Source organism: Canis lupus, chromosome 36 (genome assembly GCF_011100685.1).
Source record: "Canis lupus familiaris isolate Mischka breed German Shepherd chromosome 36, alternate assembly UU_Cfam_GSD_1.0, whole genome shotgun sequence".
Classification (NCBI taxonomy): domain Eukaryota; kingdom Metazoa; phylum Chordata; class Mammalia; order Carnivora; family Canidae; genus Canis; species Canis lupus.
In genome coordinates this window covers 18,722,260-18,749,571 of record NC_049257.1, presented here as the reverse complement: position 1 = coordinate 18,749,571, position 27,312 = coordinate 18,722,260, and the positions used below count along the sequence as shown (strand labels likewise).

General features: G+C 45.9%; 3 protein-coding genes across 4 annotated transcripts in view; 1 reads left to right on the top strand and 2 right to left on the bottom strand.

The window, feature by feature from the left end:
• CIR1 (corepressor interacting with RBPJ, CIR1) overlaps positions 1 to 13,667 on the top strand; it is a 38,968-nt gene extending 25,301 nt beyond the window's left edge. For both annotated transcript variants that reach the window (XM_038584883.1, XM_038584884.1), the window contains 3 exons: positions 9,721 to 9,827; positions 11,148 to 11,233; positions 12,610 to 13,667. In XM_038584883.1, the coding sequence (XP_038440811.1) occupies positions 9,721 to 9,827; positions 11,148 to 11,233; positions 12,610 to 13,360 (944 nt within the window). In that variant the 3' untranslated portion in view covers positions 13,361 to 13,667. The remainder of the gene's footprint in view (positions 1 to 9,720; positions 9,828 to 11,147; positions 11,234 to 12,609) is intronic.
• Positions 13,668 to 17,223: 3,556 nt separating this feature from the next.
• On the bottom strand, positions 17,224 to 21,461 carry LOC111094196 (collagen alpha-1(I) chain-like). Its single transcript, XM_038585088.1, has 5 exons — positions 21,428 to 21,461; positions 20,355 to 21,311; positions 19,726 to 19,874; positions 18,642 to 19,539; positions 17,224 to 17,912 (listed from the first exon to the last, which is right to left on the bottom strand). Exons 1-5 carry the CDS (start codon positions 21,459 to 21,461, stop codon positions 17,224 to 17,226), a joined length of 2,727 nt encoding a protein of 908 aa, XP_038441016.1.
• A 2,554-nt stretch (positions 21,462 to 24,015) lies between these two features.
• SP9 (Sp9 transcription factor) lies at positions 24,016 to 26,687 on the bottom strand. Its single transcript, XM_038584512.1, has 2 exons — positions 26,520 to 26,687; positions 24,016 to 25,452 (listed from the first exon to the last, which is right to left on the bottom strand). Exons 1-2 carry the CDS (start codon positions 26,538 to 26,540, stop codon positions 24,016 to 24,018), a joined length of 1,458 nt encoding a protein of 485 aa, XP_038440440.1. The 5' UTR covers positions 26,541 to 26,687.
• Between the last annotated feature and the right edge of the window lie 625 nt (positions 26,688 to 27,312).

The following is a 27,312-nucleotide window of genomic DNA, read 5'->3' as shown; positions in this document are numbered from 1 at the left end:
AAGATTTTGTGTTCTATTCTCTCTATATATGGTATATGTGTTTATTAACATATATAGTTCCCTAGTGAAATTTATTCATATAGAAAGAGACAATATACAATACATAAATGGGCCATACTCTATATTCCATTTTTATAACTTTTTAAAAATTTCATTGTGGAATTAGTTATACATTAATAAATATGACTGTATTATCATTATAATGGGTACATATTACCCTACATATGGGTAATTAACATATATTGTATTATTGGTTTCAGAAGTAGAGATCAGTGATTTATCAGTCTTATATAATACCCAGTGCTCATTACTTTATGTGCCCTCCTTAATGTTCATCACCCACTTATCCTATCCCACCATCCCCTCCCCTCCAGTGACCCTCAGTTTGTTTCCTATGATTAAAAGTCTCTTATGGTTTGCTTCCCTCTCTAATTTTGTCTCATTTTATTTTCTCATTTAAATTCTACTTATGAGTGAGATCATATGATAACTGTCTTTCCCTGATTGACTTCTTTTGCTTAGCATAATATCCTCTCGTTCCATCCATGTTGTTGCAAATGGCAAGATTTCATTTTCTTGATGGCTGAGTTGTAGTCCGTGGTGTGTGTGTGTGTGTGTGTGTGTGTGTGTATACACACACATATACATACACCACATCTTCTTTATCCATTCATCTGTTGATGGACATCTGGGCTCTTTCCATAGTTTGGCTATTGTGGACATTGCTGCTATGAACATTGGGGTGCAGGTGCCCCTTCAGATTATTACGCTTGTATCTTTAGGGTAAATGCCCAGTAGTGCAGTTGCTGAGTCGTAGGGTAGCTCTATTTTGAACTTTTTTAGGAACCTCCATACTATTTTCCAGAGGGGCTGCACCAACTTGCATTCCCCAAAATTTCTTTTTCTTTACAATGTCTACGCCTGAGAACTTAGCCACAAATGGCTGAAATGATGTTAGGTGGGTATTTAATGTTTCACATGTCTCTATCCAGTCTTGTTTACACGATAGTTTTTAGTGTGTTTCATTCAATATGAAAATGAATAAATAGTTTAAATTGAGGAATGTATTATTTTACACTTATTGCAAAGATTCGTTTGCCTATGAATGCTCTTTTCTGGGACACCTGGGTGGCTCAGTGGTTGAGCACCTCCCTTCGGCCCAGGGTGTGATCCTGGAGTCCCGGGATCGAGTCTCACATCGGGCTCCTTGCATGGAGCCTGCTTCTCCCTCTGCCTGTGTCTCTGCCTCTCTCTCTGCCTCTTTGTCTGTGTCTCTCATGAATAAATAAATAAAATCTTTTTAAAAAAAAAAAGAAAAATTGGGGATCCCTGGGCGGCGCAGCGGTTTAGCGCCTGCCTTTGGCCCAGGGCGCGATCCTGGAGACCCGGGATCGAATCCCACGTCAGGCTCCCGGTGCATGGAGCCTGCTTCTCCCTCTGCCTATGTCTCTGCCTCTCTCTCTCTCTCTCTCTGTGTGACTATCATAAATAAATGAAAAAAAAAAAAAGATTTAAAAAAAAAAAAGAAAAATTCCATTGACATTAACAAATTAATTGTTGTGATCCTGTTCTATCAGTAAATGACTCTGGTCTGTGTTAAAGTCATGTGTGGGGCAATGGGGGCTACACTTTCCATAATCTCCAAGGGGTATTACAATTTTCAGATCACAGTCGTAACTCTCTTTTACATGATTCTTCCTATTAACATCATTCTGTCTACTCAAGGTCTGCCAGCTTCAAGTAAAGGAAATTAGCTAGTGATTACCTGGAAAAGGAAAACGAATGAAATGTAGTCCACGTAGTAAATATTAATTCTACGCAAATCAAACTTAATGAAGTTAACAATCTTCATCATGTTCCACTCACTTAGAATGCCATACTTTTTGCCTTTTCCAAAATTGTATGACAGTTTGAAAATCAAATTCAGTTTCTTGTTCTTTCCTGGAAAGTCTAAGTTTTTCTGAATTGGGGACTGTATCTTATTTATCTTTGTATCCCAATGCCTTGTACAATGTACATGCTTAATAAATAATAGTTTACTGGTTGAATGGAAAGGTTTTGCTAACTATTATAAGCATCACTGTTTATCATCTCTCAATATATCTTATAACACAGATTTATAATTTATATTTTTCCTGTTCTTTGATATGAACTAGTGTTCCCCAAAAGCTTATAAGCTTGAGGACAAAAATTAAGTTCTCTGTTCTCTAAGAGGCCTAATGAAATAAAATAATCTTGGATTCCTGGGTGGCTTAGCGGTTGAGCATCTGCCTTCAGCTCAGGGCATGATCCCAGGGTCTAGGATCAAGTCCTGCAAGTCCTGCACCGGGCTCCTTGTAGGAAGCCTACTTCTCTCTCTCTCTCTCTCTCTCTCTCTCTCTCTCTGTAACCCTCATGAATAAATAAATAAAATCTTTAAAAATAAATATTTAATAATAATAATCTCTCAATAATACATGATTTTTAAAATCACTTTGTATGTTATATAGGAGGGATGAATAAGTTGAAATTCCCTATGCCAGACTCTCTCCATAGTTAGAGATGTAATACAGAAATGTAGTTAAGAGTCTATAATTGAGTAATTACTGTTGACTGGTTTAAAATATCATTTGTAACTTTAAGCCAAATGCACTGGTTCTTAAGTGTAGAGTTCAAGTCTGACTAATGTTATGTACCCATGTAACCAATGTCTCTGACAAAGATTCAGAGCATAGAGTATTGCCATAACCTAGACAATCCCCTTCTGTCCCTTACCAGTCAGCCTCTTCCACCCACAACTGCTGTTCTTATATCTAATTTCATATGTTAGTTTTACCTGTTCATGAACTTCATATAAATGGAATCATACAGCATGTATTTTCTGTGTCTGACTGCTTTGATTCAGCATAATGTTTTTGAGGTTTGTGAATGAATAATTTTCAAGAGCTCTCATATTCTCTCTCAGGAGCATTCATATTCTTAGAACTTAATTAAAACATGGTGCTAACTTCTAGCACTTCATGTTCATCACAGCACAAATGATTTTTCTTAGTCCTCTATGGACTGTGAATTCACTTTATTATCACTGGATATAGCATCACTAAAGTATTTGCATGTAAATTAAGTTGAAGATATAAAATGTAAGTCATATATTTTTAACTATTCTGAAAGGGAAGGTTGTTTTTAATAAATATTGTTCTTTACTGACATACAATAAGAGAAGTTTTATCTTACCTTGTTTCTGTGTATTTTCCAGAGACATAGACTAAAATGAAATGTTCAATTTTTCCTTTACGTTGTATGTTTTAATATAGATCAAATTAGCTGTCTTCAGTATGAACTTGGGATAGGGCAATAAGAAACCCTATTGTTTCCAGCCTCCACTAAGCTAAACTGGCAGTGTGTCAGGAAAATTCCCAGTATGGAGCAGTTTTATTGCAATTCAGTACAATTGGTTCTTGCATAACCTTTAGAAAATCATACATAAAACATTCTCATCTATATAAATAAAAATCACCCACACACTTTATTAATAGCTTTGTTCACTGTTTCCCTGGGACTTGTGCTGCATGTTCCCACTGTGCCCCCTTTTTCAGTCTTTTTTAAGATAACTTTCTATAAGCTTTCTTAAAAGCAAAAAGGTTAGGTAATATTAGGAGTCATATATGAGATTCTTGATAGTTCCCACTAAACACAGATCTCCCTCTCAGTTGTGTACTCTAGTGTCTCTGTGTATCCTTTTTACATTTAGTAACAAGGAGTGGCTTTTTTACTAGATATAGTCAATTTAATTTTAGGAAAGAAAGAAGGTTGTACTTTCACAGAAATACAGATCATATTTTATTTGTGATAATGTTAGGGGGGTTATTTTAAAACACATATTTTGGGGATGCCTGGGTGGCTCAGCAGTTGAGCATCTGCCTTTGGCTCAGGGCGTGATCCCAGAGTCCCAGGATTGAGTCCCACATCGGGCTCCCTGCATGAAGCCTGCTTCTCCCTTTGCCTCTCTCTGTGTCTCTCATTAATAAATAAATAAAATCTTAAAAAAAAAAAACACATATTTTTAAGGTTCTACCACTGTCACTATGACTACATGGTAGCACCAAAACATACTGGTTTGAAGTCTCAGCATTTTTTCCCTTAGTCTAGTTCATTAACCAGAAATGTGTTTCAACTGTCGTTTTTCTAAATCTAAATTAAAGAATATTTTCTATGTATTCTCCAAAGTATATGGTATACAGTGCCAAGGTAATTTAATAATAAACCTCTAGATCTAACTACCGACTTATAGAAAATATAGTGACTAGAAGAACACATTAAATGACATCACTATCCAGAATATGGAAATTTGCAGAACAAGTGACCCAGTTTTCTCAACAAATGAAAGCAGGTAGAGGGTAAGGGTGGTGAATTTTTTTTAGATTAAAACAGACTTAAGGTATGTGTCACTTATACCTCAATTTAAAAAGTGAGAGGGGGATTTAAGAGATACATGAACTAGATGCAGTGTGTGGACCCTGCTTGGATCCTAATCTGGACAAACCAACTGTGAAAAGATACTTGTGAGACAACCTGAATGATGACTGGATATCAGATGATATTTTTAAAATGCCAATAGGGACAGTTGTAATAAAGGTATTAGGGTTTTGTTTTTAAGATATACTCCTTGGAAAAAAAAGAAAATGAAATACTCTTTGGTGGGGCACCTGGGTGGCTCAGTCAGTTAAATGCCTTCGGCTCATGTCATGATCCCAAGGTCCCAGGATCAAGGTCTTCATCAGGCTCTCTGCTCAGAGGGTAGCCTGCTTCTCCCTCTGCCCCTCCCCCTGCTCATGCTTGTGCTTTCTCTTTCCCTGAAATAAATAAATAAACAAACAAATAAATAAATAAATATTTTTTTTAAAAAAACGCCAAGATATGGAGAAATACTCCTTGGGGGACCTGGATGGCCCTGTCAGTTGAGCATCTGCCCAGTTCAGGTCATGGGATCAAGCCCCACATTGGGCTCCCTGCTCAGCAAGGAGTCTGCTTCTCCTCTCCCTCTGCCCCTCCCCATGTTTGTCCTCTCTCTCAAATAAATAAAATCTTTAAAAAAAAAAACACCTCCTTGTTTATTAGTAATTACCAAAGTGATATCTGAGATTTTATCTCTATCAAATAAACTTAGCTCTATCAAATACTCTTATCAGTAACTCTATCAAAAAGTAAAGGAAGTTAGAAGTAATAAGAATGGCAAAATATCGATAATTGTTGAAACTTTGAAAGGAGTACATAGGGTTCATTACATTATTCTCTCTAGGTTAGGAATTCTTCACTGTATAAAGTTAAAATCAATGGGAAGGAAAAAATTATCATTTTTTAAAAGATTTTATTAATTTGAGAGAGAGGGAGAATGCAAACAAGCACAGGGAGTCGCAGAGGGAGAGGGAGAGGGAGGGAGGGGCTCCATCTCACGACACTGTGATCTGAGCCAAAATCAACAACAGAGGCTTAACTCTGGCTGAGCCACCCAGGTGCCCCTACCAGTTTTTTTTTTCTTTTTTAAGATTTTTTTTATTGATTTTAGAGAAAGAAAGCATACCAGTGGGAGAGGCAGAGGGAGAAGGGGAAGGAATTCCAAGCAGATTCCGTGCTGAGCCTGAGCCCAATGCAGGACTCAGTCTCATAACTCTGAGATCACAACCTGAGCGGAAAGCAACCTGACACAACCGACTGTGCCACCCAGGCGCCCCATCACACTTTAATAGCAGCAAAACTATGTTCACTTTAGGAATAGCAGAGATTTTTCAGCAAACAGTAACATCCCATAAATTAAATTGATGTGTTATATTTAGGGGAAGGAGGAAAAGGCATTTGTAATACAGCCTTACCTAACCTACTATTATTCAGTGCCCTCCCTTCTCCCACTTAATACCATGAAATTGTAGAATGCTTCATTTGAAAGGAATGATACATCTGTCCTTGGGAAGAGCAGATGGACTGTGCTAGCAGTGAAACACGTGTCTTTTCCTTCACCATTTAGCTTTCTCCTTGGGAGTCACTTGGGACTGCTATCCAGTTTTGTGAAGTCAGTGATACGGCCTTTCTCAAAGCCAGAACTTTTGGCTTCCTCTGTTATTCTCTGATAAAAATATCTGTTTTACTATGGAATACTTTTTACCTTCCATTATTTTTACTTAGTTCTATAAAAAATGAATGCTCTAAATGAATAGACTAGGGCCTTTACATGATTTTGTACAACATAATTTGCCGCCTTTTTTTTCCCCAGAGACACTGACTGCATGGTATTTTCCTAGTAGAAAATAGTCTAGGTCTAATTGGGACATAAACTGAATACATTAATCACAATCAGTATTTTGACGGTTTCATATATCACAGCAAAGAAAGTTTGCAAAATTAGTGAAAGTTGAAAACAGTTTCTAAGTTGTAACATTGGTTTTCATGCTGTGGAGGCTTATTAACCCAACCTGACTAAAGTGATCTAGAAAGGAGCCCTAACAAATCTACATTTTAAAGCAAAACCCTTTTCCTGAATTCTCTAGAATTATTCAACCATAGCAAATCTAAGAGCAAATCAAACATTCCTGAACCCCAAATCCAGTTGTCATTTAAATTATTAAGGCACTACACATGAAAGTAGTCATTTTGCATTTGAATATATTTTTAAAATCTATTTTTCCAACATATCTGTATAATCTATTGTATCAACTAAATTTTGAGTTCTCAGAACTAGAGTCATTTATGTCAATTTAACTCTTCATAGCCACTGTCACAATAACGGGAAAGTATAAAGATATCTTGCTAAATATATCTTCATTAAACCTGACTTGTCACATCTTCTAAACTCAGAACTTTTGATGATAGAAGGTTTAAGTAGGGGTGCCTGGGTAGCTCAGTTGGTGAAGCGTCTGCCTTCAGCTCAGGTCATGATCTCGGGGTTCTTGGATCAAGCCCAGCATCAGGCTCCCTGCTCAGTAACAAGTCTGCTTCTCCCTCTTCTCTCCCTCTGTGATCTCTGGCTCTCACTCTCTCTCAAATAAATAAAATCTTAAAAAAAAAAAAATAGAAGAAGAAGGTTTAAGTATTAGAATATGTGAATAAGACTGAATTATGGGCAGCCCTGGTGGCTCAGCGGTTTAGCGCCACCTTGGGTTCAGGGCGTGATCCTGGAGACCCGGGATCTCGCGTCGGGCTCCCTCCATGGAGCCTGCTCCTCCCTCTGCCTGTGTCTCTGCCTCGCTCTCTCTCTGTCTCTCATGAATAAATAAATAAAATCTTTAAAAAAAAAAAAAAAACACTGAATTTTAAGAAATACTACTCTAAAAGTACTTTTTAAATTTTAAAGAATATGTCAAAATAATTAAATGTTTTATAGGTACTGGTAAAAATAGTAATTGTTACTGTTTATTGAATATGATTTGTCAGGTAGTTCCCTAAGTATTTAGTCTTACAGTGTAGAAGTATATGCCAAGCATATGTACTACACAGAGTTCACTTGAGGTTTTGGAGCAATATAAATGCTGGAAGAATAATGTTTGTTTCATAACCTATATAATCTGTCAGACTGGCTAAAGGGAGGTCATTTTCTTGAAGTAGTTTTAACTACTGTAATGAAAGTGTAAAAAGCATGTTTTTTAAAAAAATTATTAAAATTACCCATTTTTTTAAGATTTATGTATTTATTTATGATAGACAAAAAGAGAGAGAGAGAGAGAGAGAGGCAGAGACACAGGCAGAGGGAGAAGCAGGCTCCATGCCAGGAGCCCGACACGGGACTTGATCCCGGGACTCCAGGATCGCGCCCTGGGCCAAAGGCAGGCGCCAAACCACTGAGCCACCCAGGGATCCCCTAAAATTACCCATCTTTTGATGAAATTAGTAGCCTCTCATCATAATGGCCAAGCTCTTTGGCCCTTTACTGGAGTAGTTTTTATCCTAAGTCTTAGCAGGTTTGTTTTCTGGATTCGTTTGACATCTAAAAAAGTTGTTAACAAGGAAATGTAGTTTTGATGCTTCAGAAACACATTTTCTTTTTTTTTTTTTTAAGATTTTATTTATTTATTCATAGAGAGAGAGAGGCAGAGTCACAGGCAGAGGGAGAAGCAGGCTCCATGCAGGGAGCCCGACATGGGACTCAATCCCAGGTCTCCAGGATCACACCCCGGGCTGCAGGCAGCGCTAAACCGCTGCGCCACCAGGGCTGCCCGAAAACACATTTTCTACTTTATAAAATTATGTTCCTACTTTCAGTTGTTCTTGGTGGTATGAATAGAATAGTAAAGCCCATAGATTCTAATAAAAGATAGTAACATACACCTGAACTTTTCTGACCAAACTTTTTATTTTTTTATTATTATTTTTTAATATTTTATTTATTCATAGAGACACACAGAGAGAGGCAGAGACACAGGCAGAGGGAGAAGCAGGCACCCTACAGGAAGCCTGACGGGGGACTTGATCCCGGGTCTTCAGGATCACACCCCAGGCTGCAGGCGACCGCCGCACCACCAGGGCTGCCCTGACCAAACTTTGTAAACAAAGATGTTACTAGCATTTGAGATTTGAATTTTGTCTTTTGTTTTCCATGGTAACATGTAAGTGAACATGCAAATAACTAGTAAAAGATCAATAAAGTAGTGAAAAGACACACAGATGAAGTATTTAATCAACAAACTAGAGAATCTGTTTCTAAAGTTTATCCCCCATCCTCCCTTATGAATTCCTTCTTGGCAGGAACTTTCTTATTCTTCCTTATATTCTGGATAGATTACCCAGGGAAGTTCATTTAAGACAGTATAGATAATTTAGGCCAGAAACTTCAAACAGCTTCATAAAATGTCCTTATATGCTACCTGCAGCAGGGAAAACGAAACTGAAATAATATGAAAGAAAGAGGAAAGGATCTCTGCTTCCATATGTTAAAGATAATAATGTTAAGCAAAGGGCACAGACTTTTTTTTAATTGTTTTTTTAATGTTATCTATCTTTAGTCCATGTTATTTATCTTTAGTATATACTATGTGACCCAAAAGAAGCTTGCTATTCAGTTTGAGATTTTGTAAAAGTGGAAACAGCAGCTTGTGAAAAATATAACACACACACATACACACACACACACACCTATAGCCAGCCTAAAATTATCATCAACTCCAAATTAATAACTAGAAATTTCAAACTCTGTATATATGAGAGATTAACAAAAGTGCTTAATAGTGATGGATAGTGTGCGTGTACATGCCTGCATACATACGTGTTTGTGTGTGTGTTCTCTTGATAATTAGCAACTACATGGCAGTGTATTCAGTATTGGTACTTGATAACTAAGGGTGAGGAATTTTGAATTGGAAACTACAATAACAAATTGCTCATATACCTTTAAAAGTATGTTTTTTGAATTCTTACTATGAGAATAACTATTAAAGTTTAATCGCAGTTTTTTACTATTTTTCTTTGATTTTATCCTAAAAACTGCCAAGCAGCTAAATGTATCTTTTTCAATGTGACAAAGTTTCATAAGAAGAGAATCCCCTAGCACGTAAAGAAAAATGCAATTATTTTCTATTCTGAATCTCCAGACTGCTGTTTTAGAAAATCATATCTGATTATTTGCTCAGCAGAAGATTATTGAGTTGATTTAGCTGTGATTTTACTTAACAAAGCTTCAACTGCATTCCTACTGTGGAGTCCAAAAAAGGTAGAGAGATATAAATGATACATTCAAACTGCGATTTTTGTGAACAGGGCCATCGATGCACCCCTCGGAGCTAATAGCGGAGATGAGAAACAGTGGGTTTGCACTGAAACGAAATGTACTGGGGAGAAACTTGACCGCAAATGATCCATCACAGGTAATGATCTTTTTATCGGTAAGCTGAAAATGTCTATAAATCTATATGTGATTGCTTGTGAATTGCTACTTAATGTTTTCCAATATGCATATATCCATAGGAAAGCAAGATAGAGCAAAGAAAATGCCTAAAATGTATTTTGATTTTGGTTCTTTATTATTTTAACCTAAATGAGAAATTGTTTTTAAACCTATATTTTAATAAATGAAACTGCTCCTCTAGGTTTGTGTGGATAAAATCGCTAACTGAACTGGTGATAAGGTTGGTTTTTTTCCTTCCTGCTAACTTACATTAAATAGAACGAAAGGGAAGAAGTGTATGGAAGCAAACTCCTAAAAATTATTGAAAATATTTTAAATTTACTTAATTTATCAAACTGGACATAGATCCAGAAAAATGATTGCATTTGAAGGATTGTTGATATCCTAATGCAAACTATTTTATTTAATGAGGAAACTGGAGCCCAGAGAAGTGAAATGATTGCCCTTGTGGAGCATGTGGTTGTTGAGAGACAGAACCAACGTGAAAATCCAGACTCCCATTGGCAGAAAGTTGTGGTACTGTGCAAAGAGGCACATTACTTTCCAGGCACTGCTCGGGACTGTACATATAACCAATATAGTCGTTTATTTGTACTGTTTGATACATTGGTATGTGTTTGATAATCATATATTGGATAATGTACTGTTGAATTTATAAAGGCTAAAATTGTGGATGGTTTGACCTTCTTATAAAAGTTCATGGTCGGGATCCCTGGGTGGCGCAGCGGTTTGGCGCCTGCCTTTGGCCCAGGGCGCGATCCTGGAGACCCGGGATCGAATCCCACGTCGGGCTCCCGGTGCATGGAGCCTGCTTCTCCCTCTGCCTGTGTCTCTGCGCCTCTCTCTCTCTCTCTGTGACTATCATAAATAAATAAAAATTAAAAAAAAAAAAAGTTCATGGTCTTCTTGGCTTTAACATTTCATTAAGTTAAAAATAAAATCTTAAACACTTAAGTGTTTAAATTCAAATGCAAGAGATGGAGAGCAGAAGCCATGCTATAAATGGTTTTGTCTGTTTCTCTATCTTCCTCTTCCTGGGAAAGTTTGTTAATGCCAACAAAGCAGTTATCTCAACCTCTTAGCGTGTTATAATCCTCTTTGGCAGGCAGACTATAAAACATTTTTTAGTCTACCCCCCACCCCACTTCCCAATCCAGGATGTCATACTCATCTATAGTATGTCCCTAACACAAAATTTCTTATTTGTAAATGTTTTCCTTCCCATCTGATAACTAATCTGTCTTGAATCTAACAATTTATTGATATTTTGTCGACTCAGGAATATGTCGCAAGTGAAGGTGAAGAAGATCCAGAAGTCGAATTTTTAAAGTCACTAACAACCAAACAAAAACAGAAACTTCTCAGGTAATTAAAAAGTGTATATTAAATGAATTCAACTATTTTCTCTTATATTTCATCTTAGAATCCTATTTAACCCTGATCCTAAGAACATATGAAGCTACTTTAAGCCACGCAACACATCTTTGATTTGTTCTTCAGCTTAGAAATACAATTTTGTCTTTCTTTCAAGGAGTGTAAGATTATATACTCAGATTATGACACAAATTCATTATACTTTTTAGAACATTTAGTTTGGAAATAGCTTTATTTGTAGGTTTTACTTTTCATAAAATAGATTTGTATATATCTTTGCACACAGTTCTCATAAAATATAGGGCCATGGATTACTCTTTTTGTAAGATTTTATGAGCAATGCTGAAAAATATTTAAATTTAAGGTAAATATGAATCTTGTTAAACAGACTACCGCTGGATTAAAGAATCCAAGAAATGTCTGCTGAGTCCAATAGAGGGAGCTCATGATGTTTCCAGTCTGTGAATTTTGAGAATGGCCGGACAGAACTCAGTGAAAACATTTATTTCAGACTAACTCAAACACATAAACAAGTTACTCTTCTGAGATGTGAAGTACTCTTCAGAAATTCAGACTGACTTAGTAAAATTGTCCTAATTATTTTTAAATCTAAACCGTTATTGAAAACTAGTATGTGATTATTTTATATAACAAAACCAAGAAACAAAAAAGTGTAAAGTGTATTCTTTTTTAGAATTTCTGGAGAATATACCCTTAAGTTTTGGTAATGTAATATTGGTTAGTATTTCCATACTTTAAAATAGTACATACATATAATTAATTTTTCATCTGATTATAGCTATATATTTGAGTTTACGTTACCACGTAACTAACGTTATAAAGCCTCCTTGAGGTCAGGCTGACCGTTCATTCAGAGTGCTATATAATTTCAAATTCTGATTCAGTAAGAATTTTCTTTAATAGTCATTACCATTGAAGGAAGTATAGTGAGAGAATTGGGCCTAATGCATTTAATTATGTGTGTGACTTGAATAATTTAAAGAAAGAAAATTGTTATTTAATAAAGAATGCATTTATATTTGAAAACCACTTTCAATAGTGTCAAAGAAAATATATCGTCTATTTAAAATTTTGTATTTGGGGCAGCCCCGGTGGCGCAGCGGTTTAGCGCCGCCTGCAGCCCGGAGTATGATTCTGGAGACCTGGGATCGAGTACCACGTCAGGCTCCCTGCGTGGAGCCTGCTTCTCCCTCTGCCTGTGTCTCTGCCTGCCCCTCTCTCTCTCTCTCTCTCTCTCTCTATGAATAAATAAATAAAATCTTTAAAAAATAAAAATAAATAAAATTTTGTATTTGTCCACACAAGGACTATTTTTACATAGTGTGTTACTATTTTCCCAATAACAGGAAATTGGACCGACTTGAGAAGAAAAAAAAGAAAAAGAAAAAAGATAGGAAAAAGAAAAAGCTTCAGAAAAGCAGAAGTAAACACAAAAAACATAAAAATAGGTCTCCCTCCTCCTCATCCTCCTCCTCCTCCTCCTCCTCCTCCTCTTCTTCCTCCTCTTCTAGTGAGACTTCAGAAAGCAGTAGTGAGAGTGACAACAAAGAAAAGAAAACACAAAAGAAGAAAAGAAAGAAAAATAAGTGTTCAGGGAATAACAACGATTCTGAAGAGAAGGACAAGTCTAAGAAGAGAAAACTTTATGAAGAATTTTCTAGCAGTCATCATGACAAGGATGAAGCCAAGGAAAAGCCTAGGTTTTTAAAACAAGAGAGTGCTAGGGAGAATAGCAAATGGGGCCATTCTGATTCCGACAGAAAGTCCAGAAGCCATAACCAGAGCCCAGAGAAGAGAGGATCTGAAAGAAATGAGAGGAGCAGCAGGAGCCAGAGCAGGGATGAGAGGGGTAGGAGAAGCCGAAGCAGAAGTCACAGCAGTTACAAGCAAAGGGAAAGCAGAAAACGGCCACAGCGAAGTCCCAGTGAAAAGCGGAATGGAAAGAATGATACCAGGAGCCATGGCACAGATGCATATAGAGGAGGAAAAACACACAGGGAGAACCCAGGAGATAAGCATACCAGAGTGACACAAAGAGAACGAAGCAGAAGTAGAGAGAATAAAGAGAGACTATATGTGACGATTACCTGGGAATAAAAATATCTCCACTCCCTCACTGAATACCTGTGGCAAGGGCTAAATTATATACTATTGTCTTTCTAATAAAAAAGCTCTGTTTTAATTTTCCATTCCTGAAAACTGTCATATCAAATACAAAAACCATAGGAGTCCTGTAAGAATGAACTCTGCAAATATTTCTAAGTAACCTCTTTTGGGGCTGTAAAAATACCTTCTGTTGATGAATGTTTCTTGTGCTCTATACTAGATTAAAAAGCCCATATAACTCTGTAACATTTTCTTTGTTCTGAAACATCATTAAAAGAATGACAGTACACTGAATTGATTTAATTTTTGTTTTTTTCTGTTCAAACTTAGTATTTTTAAGATTTGAATTTACTTGAAGCAAAGTATAATCATTGCTGAAATTCTTACAGTATGAATTCAGTAGTGGAATTTTTAAGGTTTTATTTATTGGAGAGAGAGCACAAGCAGGGGGAGCAGCAGACAGAGGGAGAAGAAAAAGCAGGCTCCCTGAAGAGGAGGCAGCTGACACAGGGCTCCATCCCAGGACCCTGAGATCACAGCCCAAGCTGAAGGCAAACGCTTAACCAACTGAGCCACCCAGGCGCCCCTCAGCAGTGGATTTGATCAGTGTTTCCTTAAAACATTTAAGCTCCCTTCAGGTGTTTTTGTTCTCGTGTTTACCTAGGGATACATCCTAGTTTTCTGTGCTACCATAACAAATTACCTCAGACTTCAAACACCACCAATATACTGTACACTTCTGGAGATCAGAAGTCCGAAATGGGTCTCCCTGGGCTAAAATCAGGGTTCAGCAAGATTGGTTCCTTCTGGAGGCTCTCGGAGAAAATCCATTTGCTTGCTTATTTCCAGCTTCCGGAGTCCCGGCTGCACTCCTTGGCTCCTGGCCCCTTCTTCCATCTTCAGCACTGACAAGGGCAAAGTTAAGTCCTCACATCTGATCATTCTGACACTTTGATATTCTGCATCCCTCTTGCACTTTTAAGACCTTTCTGATTAGATTGGTTCCACCGGAGAAACTCCCTATTTTTTTTTAAAGATTTTATTTATTCATGAGAGACACAGAGACAGAGAGGCAGAGACACAGGCAGAGGGAGAAGCAGGCTCCATGCAGAGAGCCTGCCTGACACGGGTCTCGATCCTGAGTCTCCAGGATCAGGCCCTGGGCCCAAGGCGGTGCTAAACCGCTGAGCCACCAGGCTGCCCAGAAACTCCCTATTTTAAAAGAAACTGATTAGCAACCTAATTCTGTCTGCAACCTTAATTCCCCTTTGCATGTAACCTAACATATTTACAGTTCCAGGGATGAGAACGTGTACTTCTTAGAGGGCCCATTATCCTGCCTACCACTGATGGCTTTTCTGCTACTAGCATAGACTATTAAATATTAAACATTTTACTTCTAAAGGTTATGCATTTATATAATGTCATGAACGGACTATTATAAACTATTAAATCTATTTCATGAGCATAGGTGTATAAGGCATATTTAAATTTAGCTGCAGATTTTCCCTTGTGCTTCAAAGGATACGGTACAGAAAAACTGCAGAAAAAAAATTTCTTAGTACAAATTACAAGTAACATGCAATTCCAAAAAACATGTAATAAAACATTTCGGACTTAGTATTTCTGTTTTTAAGGTTCCACATTTGAAAAAACATCTGTTATTTAATACAATTTTAATACAATCCGAATATTGGTTAGTTTGGATGATTTTAAGGGATGGCAGTCATAATTTCATAAATTCTGTAAGTAAGTTTGAAAGGAGTTATCGCGCCAGGTAGCCTGATAGATATGTCTTTGTCATGTATATGCACACACACAAATGCCCTCTTATTTAGAAGAAACTAAAGGCATAAGGAGCCCTTTGATTACTTTAGATTTTTAAGAGAGTTGGTGGGAGAATTTGAGTGCCTTCTACAGTATTCCTTACTTAATAACTTAAACTGTGCACCTCAAAGATCCCTTTCCTTCATTTAAAAAAAATATGCATTTGAAGTTGATAAAGACTGCTAATTTACACCTTGAGTTCATCAGTGTTGCACTGATTATTTTCTATCTTCCGCCTTTTTAGACTTTATAATTTTTATAATGTCAAAACCTATGCAATACTTAACTGCCTCAAAGGGTTCCTGAACCAGTACAGTGTTCATGAAGAGAAATGTCAAAATGCATCCTATAATTAAAAGTGAGTTAAAGAAACACACTGTCATTTCTTACACTTTTTTCATTTGACTTTCACAAAAGTGTGATCCACTTTTTAAGAACTTTGTAAGTGGCCATTAAAAACAAAGTGGCTGTGAGGATTTTTTTTAAATCTCTGGTTTAAAAATCCTTCATTGTTGAGCTTGAGAAACTATCAAGCCTTACCAACAGCCCCAATAATCTTGCCCATCTCCTGGTGAGAAAAACTCCTCTGTGGTTATCAAAGATGTTGATTTGCTGTTTGGCTCTCAGCTTTGGTCACTGAAAGGTGCTGGACAGCACCCCGGGGGCCAGCATTCCAATTTTGCAAACTTAAAACCCGAAGGGAGGAATTTTCCCGTAGAATCATAACATGGTAATGGCTTTAAAGAGGTTCATTTGTCCTTCCTACTTGTAATGATAAGGGTATAAGGCACTGAGAATGATTTTTTTAATAAGAAAAATGTTACACATCTAATTCTGCTTTTGTTTTTGAAATACAAGGTAGAAAGTAAACACCACAATGAAAAGGATGTCTAGTTGTATGTGTGGAGACGCCCGTAAGTTGTGAAAGCCAAAGAGGCAGCCTCCAAGTTCAATGAATCCATGATTCAAGAACCCAAACAAGTCTTCAACGGTGACATACTGTAGAAAACCACCAGAAAAGTCTGGTTTTAATGTTTGTCGTTCTCAGCCTTACCAGAGAGATTCTTGTCAAGAAATGCTGGGTGTGCCTCGAGACGTCTACTTGTCTGTGGGCCTGACACGGGGCCAGCTTCTGGGGTGCGCTCCCCGCCCCTTCCCCTGGCCTAACATTTAACATAATTTAACACTAGCAAATTAATTCCTGTAGGAGGTGCTGTCGATTTACAAATGGCCAGGAAAGCTCAGGTTACTGGGTTAGGACTTGTTTGTTTATCTGAACGTCTCTGTGGTAAGTTAGTCCTGACTCCATTTAATGAATGTGCCCAATAGGCCGAGGCCGCCGCAGCAGAGCGGCAGGTCCGCTTACCTTGCCCTGGGAAGGGGGAACCTTGGTGTGAGCCACGCGGTTCTAAGCCGAGGGACGCCTTTTCTCTGCAGGGCCCGGAGACACCTTTCTGGCCGTTCTTCCTTGAGACGACGGCGGCGGCGGCGGCTGCTGCTGGATCGGATCAGGCCACGCTGCCGGCGGCCCGCCTTTCCCAGCCTCAGTCACCGAACATTTCCTGTTCCTCACACCGGAGCTCGAAGACTGCAGAATCCCCCCGAGCCGTCTCCCTCTCCTGCCTGCGCGGTGCCCACGGGCCCGGGTCGCGGGGGGCGCCGCTCGGGAAGGCCGCGTCCTCGGGCCTCGGGGCCGCGCTCCGGGTCAGGGAGGAGGCTGCAGGGCCGCTTCAGGAGCCGAGGGGCGCGCAGGGACCTTTTTTTCTCGGTTTCCTGAAAGAAAACCTTGGTAGTTACCACTTCTTAAAAAGAAAGGCGTGCAGTAGCTGCAGGCCTCGGGGAGCGGTTTTTTTGGTTTTGTTTTGTTTTTTTGTTTTGTTTTCTGACTAACAAGGAGAAACGCTTTTTAAAAAGTTGGGAGAAACAGGACGGAGGGAGGCCTGGGGTCTGAGAATTCTCCCGCCCGGGTTCCCGCCGCCACAGAAAGGGACGCGGATACTCCTCACCTCCGCCGCCTTCTCCTCCCTTCACGCGCCCCGCGGCTTCCCTCGGGAGGCAACCGTGACGGCGACGGCGACGTGCGGGAGGCCAGGGGCGCCGAGGACCCGCCAGCCCGGCGCACCGCCCGCGAGCGGCCTTCCCGAGGGGGCGGACGCGCGCAGGCCCCGGGCTCGGCCGCTGCTGACCCGCCGACCCGAGGGGGCTCCCGGAGCGGGGGGGGAGGGGGAGGGGCCGCGCCGGGGTCGCCCGGGGCCGCCCCAGGGGCCACGCCAGCCCGCGGGCGGCGGCGCTTCCCTCCTGGACGCGCGCCTGGCGGCCTTGTGATCGCACCTCAAACCCAAATGCAACCCGGGGATCGGGGGGCGCATCTTGCCCCCTCCCTGGAGGATGCGCCGAGAGGCCGCCCCGAGTGTCACGGGGAGGGGCCCCCGCCGGTGCCCCCCCCCCCCGCCCGGGAGCGGTGCCCCGGCCCCTCTGCCCGCCGCGCCCCGCCCGCCCGCGCTGCTCCCGCGGAGGCCGGACGGCGCGCTCGCCCTCCGGGGCTGGGAGAGCGAGGCCCCCGCTCCCGCCGCCCCGCTCCGCAGGTGAAGAGGGCGCTGGGGGGCGCTCCTGCTGCTCTCGCCCCGCGCCCAGGTGGACGCGGCGAGTCCCGCCCGCGCTCGGCCGCAGAAAACCGCCGGGGGGAGACGGCCTGTCCCCGCGCGTTCCTTCCTCCCTGCAGGAGCCACCCAGAAACGCTTAGGGGCCCGCAAAACAATGCAAAATCCCTGACAGGCGTTTCCCAAGGAAGAGAGCGCAGGGAGCTTAGAAAAATCTAACAACTTCGGTGTTTTTCCTTCCCGGGTCTCAGGGAACAGGCCCCGGAGGAGTGCGTCCCTCCGGACACCCTGAAACCTTCCCCTTCGCCGGAGTTGCAAACACACTGTATATATATTTATATCAATAACATATAGGGTAGGCATGTCTGTATGTATTTACCTCATACATATTTCTATAAACTCCAGCGTCTAGAAGGGGTGGGGGGTAAATAACACGGAACGGTTAAAATTATGGAGAAGGGATAATAACTGATTACTAATTTGAAAGTAAATAAACAGGTGACTTTTTCAGATCAAATTCCTCCTTGGATCGTTACAATAAATATCTCTGAAGGAAGCTCTCTATTTATGTTGTCATTGATTAATTCTTCACTACCTCATTTGATTTCGATTTAGAACGATTTGATTCTAATTTAATTAGCATGTAATTTGGATGTACATAATTACTGTAATTATGACATTCAGGTAAGGCAGCTTTAGGCTGAAAGGCAATTTCAAATTTTCTAGCAACCTACTTTGTACTGGGAAATGGACAAGGACTTTGCGCCCTGCTATCCAAGTAGTAATTAGCACATCTTTGAAATAGGCAGTGCGGCGGGGTTTGTATTAAAACAGCAAATACAAACCCAGCCGAGCTCCTCGCCGCAAAGGTGGCTGCGAGTTCCCGGAAGCGCACCGCTTCCCCCGGCTGCAGAGCGGGGGAGCCCGGCGCCCTAGCGCCTCGGCGGACTCTGGCTGGCGCGGGCCCGCGCTTTGGGCGCCCTGGGCGCGGCATCTGGAGGTGTAGCTTTTAAGATCAAAATACAATAAAGGCGCGGGGGGGGGGGTTCGGGGGGCGGACGGGGGGGCAAGAAAGGAGGGGAAGAAGCCACCGCGCGACGTCTGAAGATGAGGGGTGGGGTAGTGGCCTGGGGAAGAGGAGGGGAAAGGGACGGCGGGGGGAGGGCGATGCACAGCCTGGAGAGAAAATTGGTCAACGCCTCCAGCTGTTATCCGATTTTTAGATTTGGGTTTCCAAGGGGGAAAGGTGGGGCCCCGAGGGGTCCGTTTCCGCCCGTAGGCAATGCGGACCCTCCAGGAGGGGCTGGGGCGAGGGGTCCGGGGGGCTCGTGGCCGCCGTCGGGGGGGCCCTGCGTGCGCCTCCAGGCCCGGGCCTGCTCGGCAGCCCCCCAGCACCCATCTCGGGCGGGGACGGCTGCCTGCAGGGCGCCCGCGAGGCAAGGGGATGCTTGGGCCATCCCCGGGCGGCAAGAGGATGCTTGGGCCTCCCCGCGGGGGCCGTCTGGGGACGTGGGACGGCCTGGTGGCCCGGCTTATCCATCTCGGCTGCGGTGGGTCCCGGGGAGTCCCCGCGGACGGGCCTCGCCGACCGGGAGCGCTCGGATCCCGGGTCCTCGCGCCTGGAGCCCGGGGGGCTGTGCCCACGCCGGGGTCCGCGCGGCCGCCGACAGCGCCCGGCGCGCCCACCCGCGGGTGCGGAGACCCCGCCGCTCCCCCGAAAGGCGTGTTTACGCGCGACCGCGTCTGCGAGTGCGGCCAAGCGGGGCGTGCGTTTTGCTGGTTTTGTTTGCATTCTCAGTTACTGCGGCCCCAAAACGACCTCCTTCCCGGAAGCGGTCGTACCGGGCATGGCTAAGTGGCGCCCCCCCACCCCCCAAGAAGCGGGGCTCGTCCGCCTCCCCCTGGCACATACACACACAAAAAACTCGCTTTTCTTTGCCCGCCTCGCTGGGCTGCGGCGTCTCCCGGCGCTGCCAGCGCGACCAGGCGGGCGGACGGCGCGGCCTTCCCGACCCCGAGCTCTAGGTGGCGCCAGCGAGCCGCACTCGCCGGGCTCCTCTTCAGGGAATCAAGAGCGACTGTCAAACATAAAAGCAAATCAGAGTTTTCAGTTTTTTTAATGTGTTAAGAATGTTATTCCTTAAGAAAATTTGTAGCTAAATTATTCTCACTTAAAATAAACACTTAGTATACCAATTACACAAATGGGCGGGATTTATGTGAGATTTACTTCATCTGCATTTTTGTAGTGGGAGAGAGAGCCTTGGTGAATACAGATAATAGATGCAAATAAGATTAGAGTTAAAATAAATAAAGTTTCCATCTGAATAACAAGAAATTCAATTTTACACGACTTATAGCTATTCGACGGAGTGTCCAGACACGCCGCTCAGGTGCACAATCTAATCTCGTCAAAATAACGTGGCTGTCTCTCCTTGAGGATAGAAAAATCTTTCCCTTTTCTTCTCTTTTTCTCTTTTCCTCAGCAGGTAGGCTCCAGTGCATTCCACGGTGGGGTGGGGGGGGGCACACAAATAAGCAGACCCAGGAAAGGTGACCTCGGGGAGGTGGGGCGGTGTTGGGGGGCTGGGGGGGCCGCAGGGTGATGAAAAGTCGCTCTGCGTTCCTGTGCTGCGCGGGCAGCTCAAGATCAGGAACCGCTTGGGAGAAACCGGCTAAAGCGAAATCGCATTTCAACCTCGGCCCGGCCGCGCGGAACTCGCAGACCGCGCCCCCGCGCCCCCGCGCCCCCGCGCCCCCGCGCCCCCTCCTGCAGGCCGCTCCCGGGCCGGTCCCGCGGCCTCCCGCTCCTCCCCGGCCCCGGAGCCCCGAGGTGGCCCTGGGGAGACGCGGCCCCACCTCGGGCGGACCCCGAGCGCGTCTCCCCGCCCCCGCGCGCTGCAGCCAATTTGCTCGGCCTCGGCAGGTCGCCACCCGCTCGGGTCCCCGCGTCCCCGCGCCCCCCGGGAGCTCAGGGTGGGAAGGACGGGGGCCGGGGGGGTGCCGGGATCTGTTTTCGCCCGTCGGTTTGGCCGGGGGTGGGTGGAGGTGGGGTGGCGGCGGCAGGGGCCCCGCTTCCTTCGGGTGCAGCCCGGGCGAGCGCTGGTCCCCGGCTGGACGCGCCGCCCGCCGGCCCGGGAGCCGCGGTGATGGACGTCCGCTGACCCGCGGGGCAGAGGCCTTGATCACTGGGCTGCGGAGGGAGCCGCGCGGCGAGCGGACCTGCACCGCCAGGCCCTTTGATCTGCCTTTATTATCCACGAGAAACAAAGCTGCCTGGGACAGACGCCCGGGCGCCCTCCCGCTCGGAAACCCCACCGCACGCTCACCTCCGGGCCGCCGGCGCGCGGCCCCCAAACCGCCGGGCACCCTCTCGGCCTCCAGCGCCGCGGCCCGACCCCCGACCCCCCCCCCGCCCCCCGGAGCAGAGGCTCCCCGGGCGGCGTCTGCAGGAGGCCGGGCCTGCCCCGGGAGGCGCGCGGGGGGCTGGGCTGGGAGGTCCTGGCTCTGAACTGCTTGAGCGGGGAGACAAAATGGTCAAAGAGAAGGAAAACTCGAGGAAGCAGAGCGGGGTAACCGAGGCCGTGGGGACCGCAAGAAGGAGGAGAGGGGCGAGGACACCGAACCTCACGCTGCAAATGCCCCTCTGGGGACCTCAGCTCCATGTGTTATCGCTACTTTGCTACTTGGCTTTGCAGAGCAGAGTTTGCGAGAAAACATTTTGTTGGCTGTTAGTGACAATAATTTCTTTTTTTTTTTTTCTTCCCTAAAAATCATACCTCCATTCAAGTTCCCAAGATGGACAATAATTAAAAAAAAAATTCCACTGGGGGCTGACTTTGCTTGTGTTTCCTATTGTGTGGGGAGCCTTTCAGAAATATTTTTATTCTGTAAATATGTACTTTATTTTCTAAATTAACATTTTCGAATTGCAAAATTATCTCATTTACCAATTTTCTTTTTCGTCTCTCCCTCACTTCTCCCTCTCTTTTAAACTGGGGCTGTTAAGTTGGTGGTCAGAAGACAAAGAGAGTGAAAATAATTTTCATTTCAATAATTGCCTTCTGGTCAATTTAACTGTGCCTTATTTTGAAAGAGACTGTCTAAATGAGATTCCTGTCCCAAATGTGTTCCCAGGCCTGATCCCAGCCTTTAATTATTCCTGAGTTTTTTTTCTTCAGAATAAGACGCCGCACTGAGTAATCACAAAGAAGTCAGAGAGCATCCTTGAACCTTTTCAGAAGCAGTGCCACTGATATTCAAATAACCTGCGAGGGCCATTTGACGGCGCGGGGACCTAGGCATTTCCAATTCACTATTTGCATAGATCAGCCGTCTTTGAAAAGGAAAGGAGCAGTTGTCTTCCATAACATTAAAAAGCCTAGTTATCAAATCAAGTGCTTAGTTTGGGGGCTTTTAAAACGTTTACATTTTATCTCAGGTTGCCCTTTACCGTTTGACATGCAAATTTGGTGCAGTTAATTTAGACAATTAAAAAGATCTTCAAGGGAGCTTTGTCACGGAGAATATTTGGAGTTTTCCCCGTGGACCAGCTGAGATAAAGTTGGCCAGAACAAATGATGTCTAGGAGATTAATTAGATATTTGATAAGACATGAATCCCTAATAAGGGAATACAAGGCACAGGGGGCTGCTGTGTGCTCTAAGTCAAAATTAATAACATTTAACAAGATTTTCATTTAGGCATGAAATGTCTTTTCCGGGGTATTGACTCTAGCGATTTATTCCCCTGAGTCGCCTCCCAACGTAGAGGGCCTTGGGAGCTAAAAGACTTCTTTTAAAAAGCTTTTTCCTTTCACAGATTGTTTTTAAATCGCTTTTTAAAAACAAACAAACCCACTGGAGTTTTGTCCGACCCCTCCGGGAGGTGTAGCCACCTCCACAGTTAAAGCTGCCAAGGATCTTTGCTTTATTTTAGGGGCTCCAGAGTTTTAAAATGTCACCTTTTGAGAGCTGTCTCGTTAAGTAATACAACTACACGTTCTTATAACCCAATTTAATTTACGCTATTGATATACAAATAAATAATTTTGACTTCTCAAAAATGTATATGTATTATGGCTTTTGTAACTCACATAAAACCTTACATTACCTAAAACTAACATTAAGGGAATTTTTTCCCCAACAACAAAAAAAAAGTCGACCCATGTAAAGGTTATTGACAGGGGAACAGGATTAAAAAAAAGGAAGTGTATTGTTCAGAGTCCTTTAATAATACCAAAATGAAAATATGATGTCAAGATTTTCTTCATACAGATAAACGCATTTAATTTCTTTAGATGACCTTAACTTACGTGTTTGTGAGTGAAATGATAACTCAACATTTTAAATATCTTTTACATATATACTGACTTTCACAAAGTGCATCAGAAAATTAAAAAAAAAAAAACTCCCTGAATTTCAGGAATTCACCAAAAAAAAAACCCTCTATTCGAATGAACATTTACAAGAAAATAAAAAAGAACACAATCTTTTGAACCCTATTTATACAGATGTTATGAAATACAGAGAAACTGTCACTAGACTTCCAGTTTAATTTCTCACCTTAAGCCTTTTTTTGATGCTTCCTTTTTTAGGAAAAAAAAAAAGTCTCATTGTAAGTAGATATCAAGCAGGACTTGGAGCATTTTATATATAATATAATCCACACAAAGGGTCTGTTTTTATAGGTCCCGTTTGTTTTCAAATGTTCTGACAGTCCTTTGCAGAGTGGTGGCTTGGGTTTTGTTTTTTTGTTTTTTTGTTTTTTTTGTTTTTTTTTTTTTTTTGAGAAAAGGAAAGAGAAGGGTAGTGGAGGGGAGGGTGGGCGGTGGGGGAGGAGGGAGCGTTTCTGTGTATTGCTCTTCGCTGGAGAAGTTTGTGTGAGTGTTGTGTGTGTGTGTGTGTGTACGCGCGCGCGCGCACGAATGTGCGTGCTTGTGGTTGTGGGTCTCCGGTGTGTGTGTCTGCCTGTGTGTGCAGTTTTTTAAAGTGGTGTCTGTGTCGGAGGATGGTTTGCTTTTGTTCCTGGACCACGCGTTCGATTCCGGTCGGGGCTGGGCCAGCGAGCAGGGCCGAGGGGCCGGGTGCCGCTCCCCTCCGCGCCGGCCCGGGCGCGTCCCTGGAGCCCCCGCCCGTCCGTGCCCCGCTCGCTGGCCCCCCGAACCTCTCGCTCGCTCGCGGCGTCTCTACTCTGTCGCTCGCGCTTCCCGGCCGGCCTCTAAGAGTCGTTGGGGCCAGACGCGCCTTCCTTGCCTCCCGCCGAGGCCGCCGCGGCCGCCGCCGCCGCCGCGGCCGCCGCCGCCGCAGCCGCCGCCCGGGCGGCACTGACGCTGGAGTCGTGCAGGATGAGGTCGGGGGACTCGGAGCGGGGCGTCTCCAGGTTGCTGGCGTCCGTGTCACTGTCGCTGCCCTTTTTGCCCCCGCCGCCCCCGTTGTGCGTCTTAATGTGTTTGCTCAGGTGGTCGCTGCGCATGAAGCGCTTGTTGCACACCGGACAGGCGAAGCGCTTCTCGCCCGTGTGAGTCCGCAGGTGCCGCTGCAGCTCGTCCGAGCGCGTGAAGCGCTTGCCGCAGAAGAGCCAGTTGCACACGAAGGGCCGCTCGCCCGTGTGCCAGCGCAGGTGTGCCTTCAGGTGCGACGTCTTGCCGTACACCTTGCCGCAGCCCGGGATGTGGCAGCTGTGCAGGCCCTTGCGTCGCAGGCTCGCTCCGGCCGGGCCCAGCCGCTCCGCCTCCTGGCAGTTGGGGCAGTCGCAGGTGGCGCGGCCGGAGTAGCGGCGGGCGGAGCGCGCCGAGCTCCCCCCGGCGGCCGCGGCCGCGGCGCCCGAGATCATGGCGCTGGCAGCTGCAGCCGCCACGGCGGCGCTGGAGTCCGAGTAGGAGGGCAGCACCGGCTTGAAGCCGTCCTGGGCCAGCAGGTGCTGGCTGGTGGAGAGCAAGTGCGAGGCGGCGGCGGCCGAGGAGCCGAGGCCCGTGGAGCTGAAGGCCGAGTGCGTGAGCGAGCTGAAGTCGGGGTTGTAGGTGCCGAGCTGCGAGTGCAGCGAGGCCTGGGGGGCGCCCGAGTGCAGCGAGCTCTGGAGCCCCCCAGCGGGGTTCTGCACCTCCAGCCACGAGCCCGGGCTGCTGTGCACGTCCCACCACGACGACGCCGCGCCGTTGGTCACCTCGCCCGCCGCCAGCGTCGAGTGGAAGCCTGACTTGTACCACGACTCGTACGGGTGCGCCATGCCCACGCGCGGGTACAGGCCGTCGGCCGCCGTCGTGTGCACCTTGGAGATGAAGGCCGACTGGCCGCCCGCCTCCTGCGGGGACACTCCGGCCGCCGCCGCCGCGGCCGCCGCCGAGTTGGAGAAGAGGCCGCCGTAGTCGCTGCTGAAAGCGGACGACGTGGGGGACGTGGAGGCCAGGCAGAAGGCGCTGTTGGCTGCGCCCGAGCCGCCCGCCAGGCCGCCCGAGCCGCGGCCACCGGTGGCCACGGCGAAGCCCGAGAGGCTGGAGCCGAGGTTGCAGCTGGACGAGGAGCGCTTCCAGGGGTGGAAGCCGCCCTTGGCGAAGGCGCTCGACTCCGGCAGCGTCGTCAGCGGGCTCGTGTTGCCGATCTTGTTGCAGGTCGCCGCCAGCATGGCCAACGGGGTCGTTCCGAAGCGCGGCTCTTCCTGGAGTGGGTGGGGTGAGGGAGGGAGCAAGGAGAAGGAGGGCAGGAAGAAGTGGGAGGAAGACACAAAGTGCACCCGTGAGCAGCCTCGTTTCCCCGCGGCTGGTCCCGGGGGGTCGTGGCTCCCGGGCTCGCGCCTCCTCCCCGCGCGCTCGCCAAGGATGCGCCGCGCCCCGCGCGGGGCGGAGGCGATCCCAGGGGCGAGGGGCCCGGCGCTGCAAAGTTGTGTGCTTCGGTGGGGGCTACAGATCAAAGACGTCTCCGTGCTCCCCGGCTCGGCCGCTGCAAGCCCTACCCCGGGCCGGACTGGGGCCGCTCGCCTCCCGCGCGCCGTGAGCCCGCTCCTCTCCCCGAGGCCCCCACATCGCCCTTCGGAGCAGAGCGCGGAAGTAAACACAACGACGACCAACGCCGAGTGAGGGCGGAGGCGGCCGACACTGCGGCTCGGGGGCTGGAGAAACTTGGGACACTGCTTCCCGGCGTGGCTACGGCTTGACTCTTTTTTTTTTTTTTTTAATAGAAAACACTGGTGTGTGTGTTTTCTTTTTTTTTTCTTAATGTTTACACCCCCGCCCCCAAACCCTCGATTATGAAAACAAGAATCCGCGAAGGGGACCCAGCGATGGATTTCAAAGTCACAGGCGAACTGGGGAGCCAGAGAAGTGTAGATGTTTGTTAACGTGACTACACGGACTGCAAAAACGATTAAGGCTGTTTTCTGGAAACACCACTGTCGCGTAATTGCAACAATCCCCGGAGCAAGGGGGGATGGGGTATAAATCACCAGGGGGAAGAAAAGAAACCTCTGGGTTTTCTTTAAAGCCACATTAAAAAAGGAAAAAAAAAAAAAGACTTGCTTAACAAATCATTTCCTTACAAAGGCATCTCCTAGGTTTCAATAACTTGGAAAGAATCAGTCCCAGAAACGTGGAAAGTGCTAAAAGGAGCTGAAGCTGCAGCTTGCAGTCCGGCAGCAACAGTTTCTCCAGAGCCGCGGACGCGGAGAAGCCATAACGAAAATTCACTGCAGTTAAAGCAAGCAAGCGCCTTGCCGCACTTCCGACTTACCCCGAGTATAGACGTGGCCATAGCAGGTCCCTTGGGCTGCGCGGCGGGGCCGGGAGCGGGGCTGAGCCTGGCGGCTGCTCCGGAAAGCTGCTCGGATCCCGCGCAGCTCCCGCGTCCCCGCGCTCGCGCCGAGCGGACTCCGGGCTCCCGCCGGCTAAACTCAGCCTAAGTGCGAGGAGCGCCCGCTTTGAAGTGCCGCTGGCTGCGCCTCTCGCCCAATGAGGGCGCAGGCGGAGCAGACGGGAGCTGCCCCGCAGCCAATCAGACGCGCCGAGGGGCCCAAGCCAGGGCTCCCGGCGCGTGCCAGTCAAGGCGGCTAGCGAGGTGTCGGGAGGGGAGGGGAGGGGAGGGGAGGGGGGGGGGCGCGGGCTAGAGCCCGGAGAAATTACAGTGCAATTAAACATTTACACACACGCACCAAGCCAGGTTGAAGTCGCGCCGAGACCCAGCCACAAGCCCCCCGAACCACCCCGAGATGATGCAAGTTAGAACTGACAGCCCCGCTCCACTCCCCACTTGTGGGAAAGGAGGCAAGAGGGGAGGGGGCGCCGAGGCGGAGGCCGCAGCAGCGAGGCCTAAGTAAAGACGGAAATGTCAACGCTCACTTGGTGTGTCTAGGCTCTCGCCTGCAAAGCACAACTTCAGCTGGAATCCATCATCCTCGCTCGCAGTTCTATCGTTGTCGTTTGTCTTCTACCCAGTTCGTCTCTCCCCACCCCCCACCCCCGGTCCCCCCACCCCGCAACTGGGATTCGGTTTTACCCACCCCGGAGTCACATTGAGGAGAGGGCGC

Excerpts from the sequence above, each read along its gene's own strand:
- LOC111094196 (XM_038585088.1), bottom strand. The coding sequence starts at position 21,461 with ATGGAGCTGAGGTCCCCAGAGGGGCATTTGCAGC. Across the intron at positions 19,540-19,725 it reads AGCGAGGCGGGCAAAGAAAA|ACGCGGTCGCGCGTAAACAC; the intron begins GCGAGTTTTTTG and ends CCGCACTCGCAG. Across the intron at positions 17,913-18,641 it reads GCGGCGAGGAGCTCGGCTGG|GGAGGAAGGAACGCGCGGGG; the intron begins GTTTGTATTTGC and ends TGGCTCCTGCAG.
- SP9 (XM_038584512.1), bottom strand. The coding sequence starts at position 26,540 with ATGGCCACGTCTATACTCGGG. Across the intron at positions 25,453-26,519 it reads TGGCCACGTCTATACTCGGG|GAAGAGCCGCGCTTCGGAAC; the intron begins GTAAGTCGGAAG and ends CACCCACTCCAG.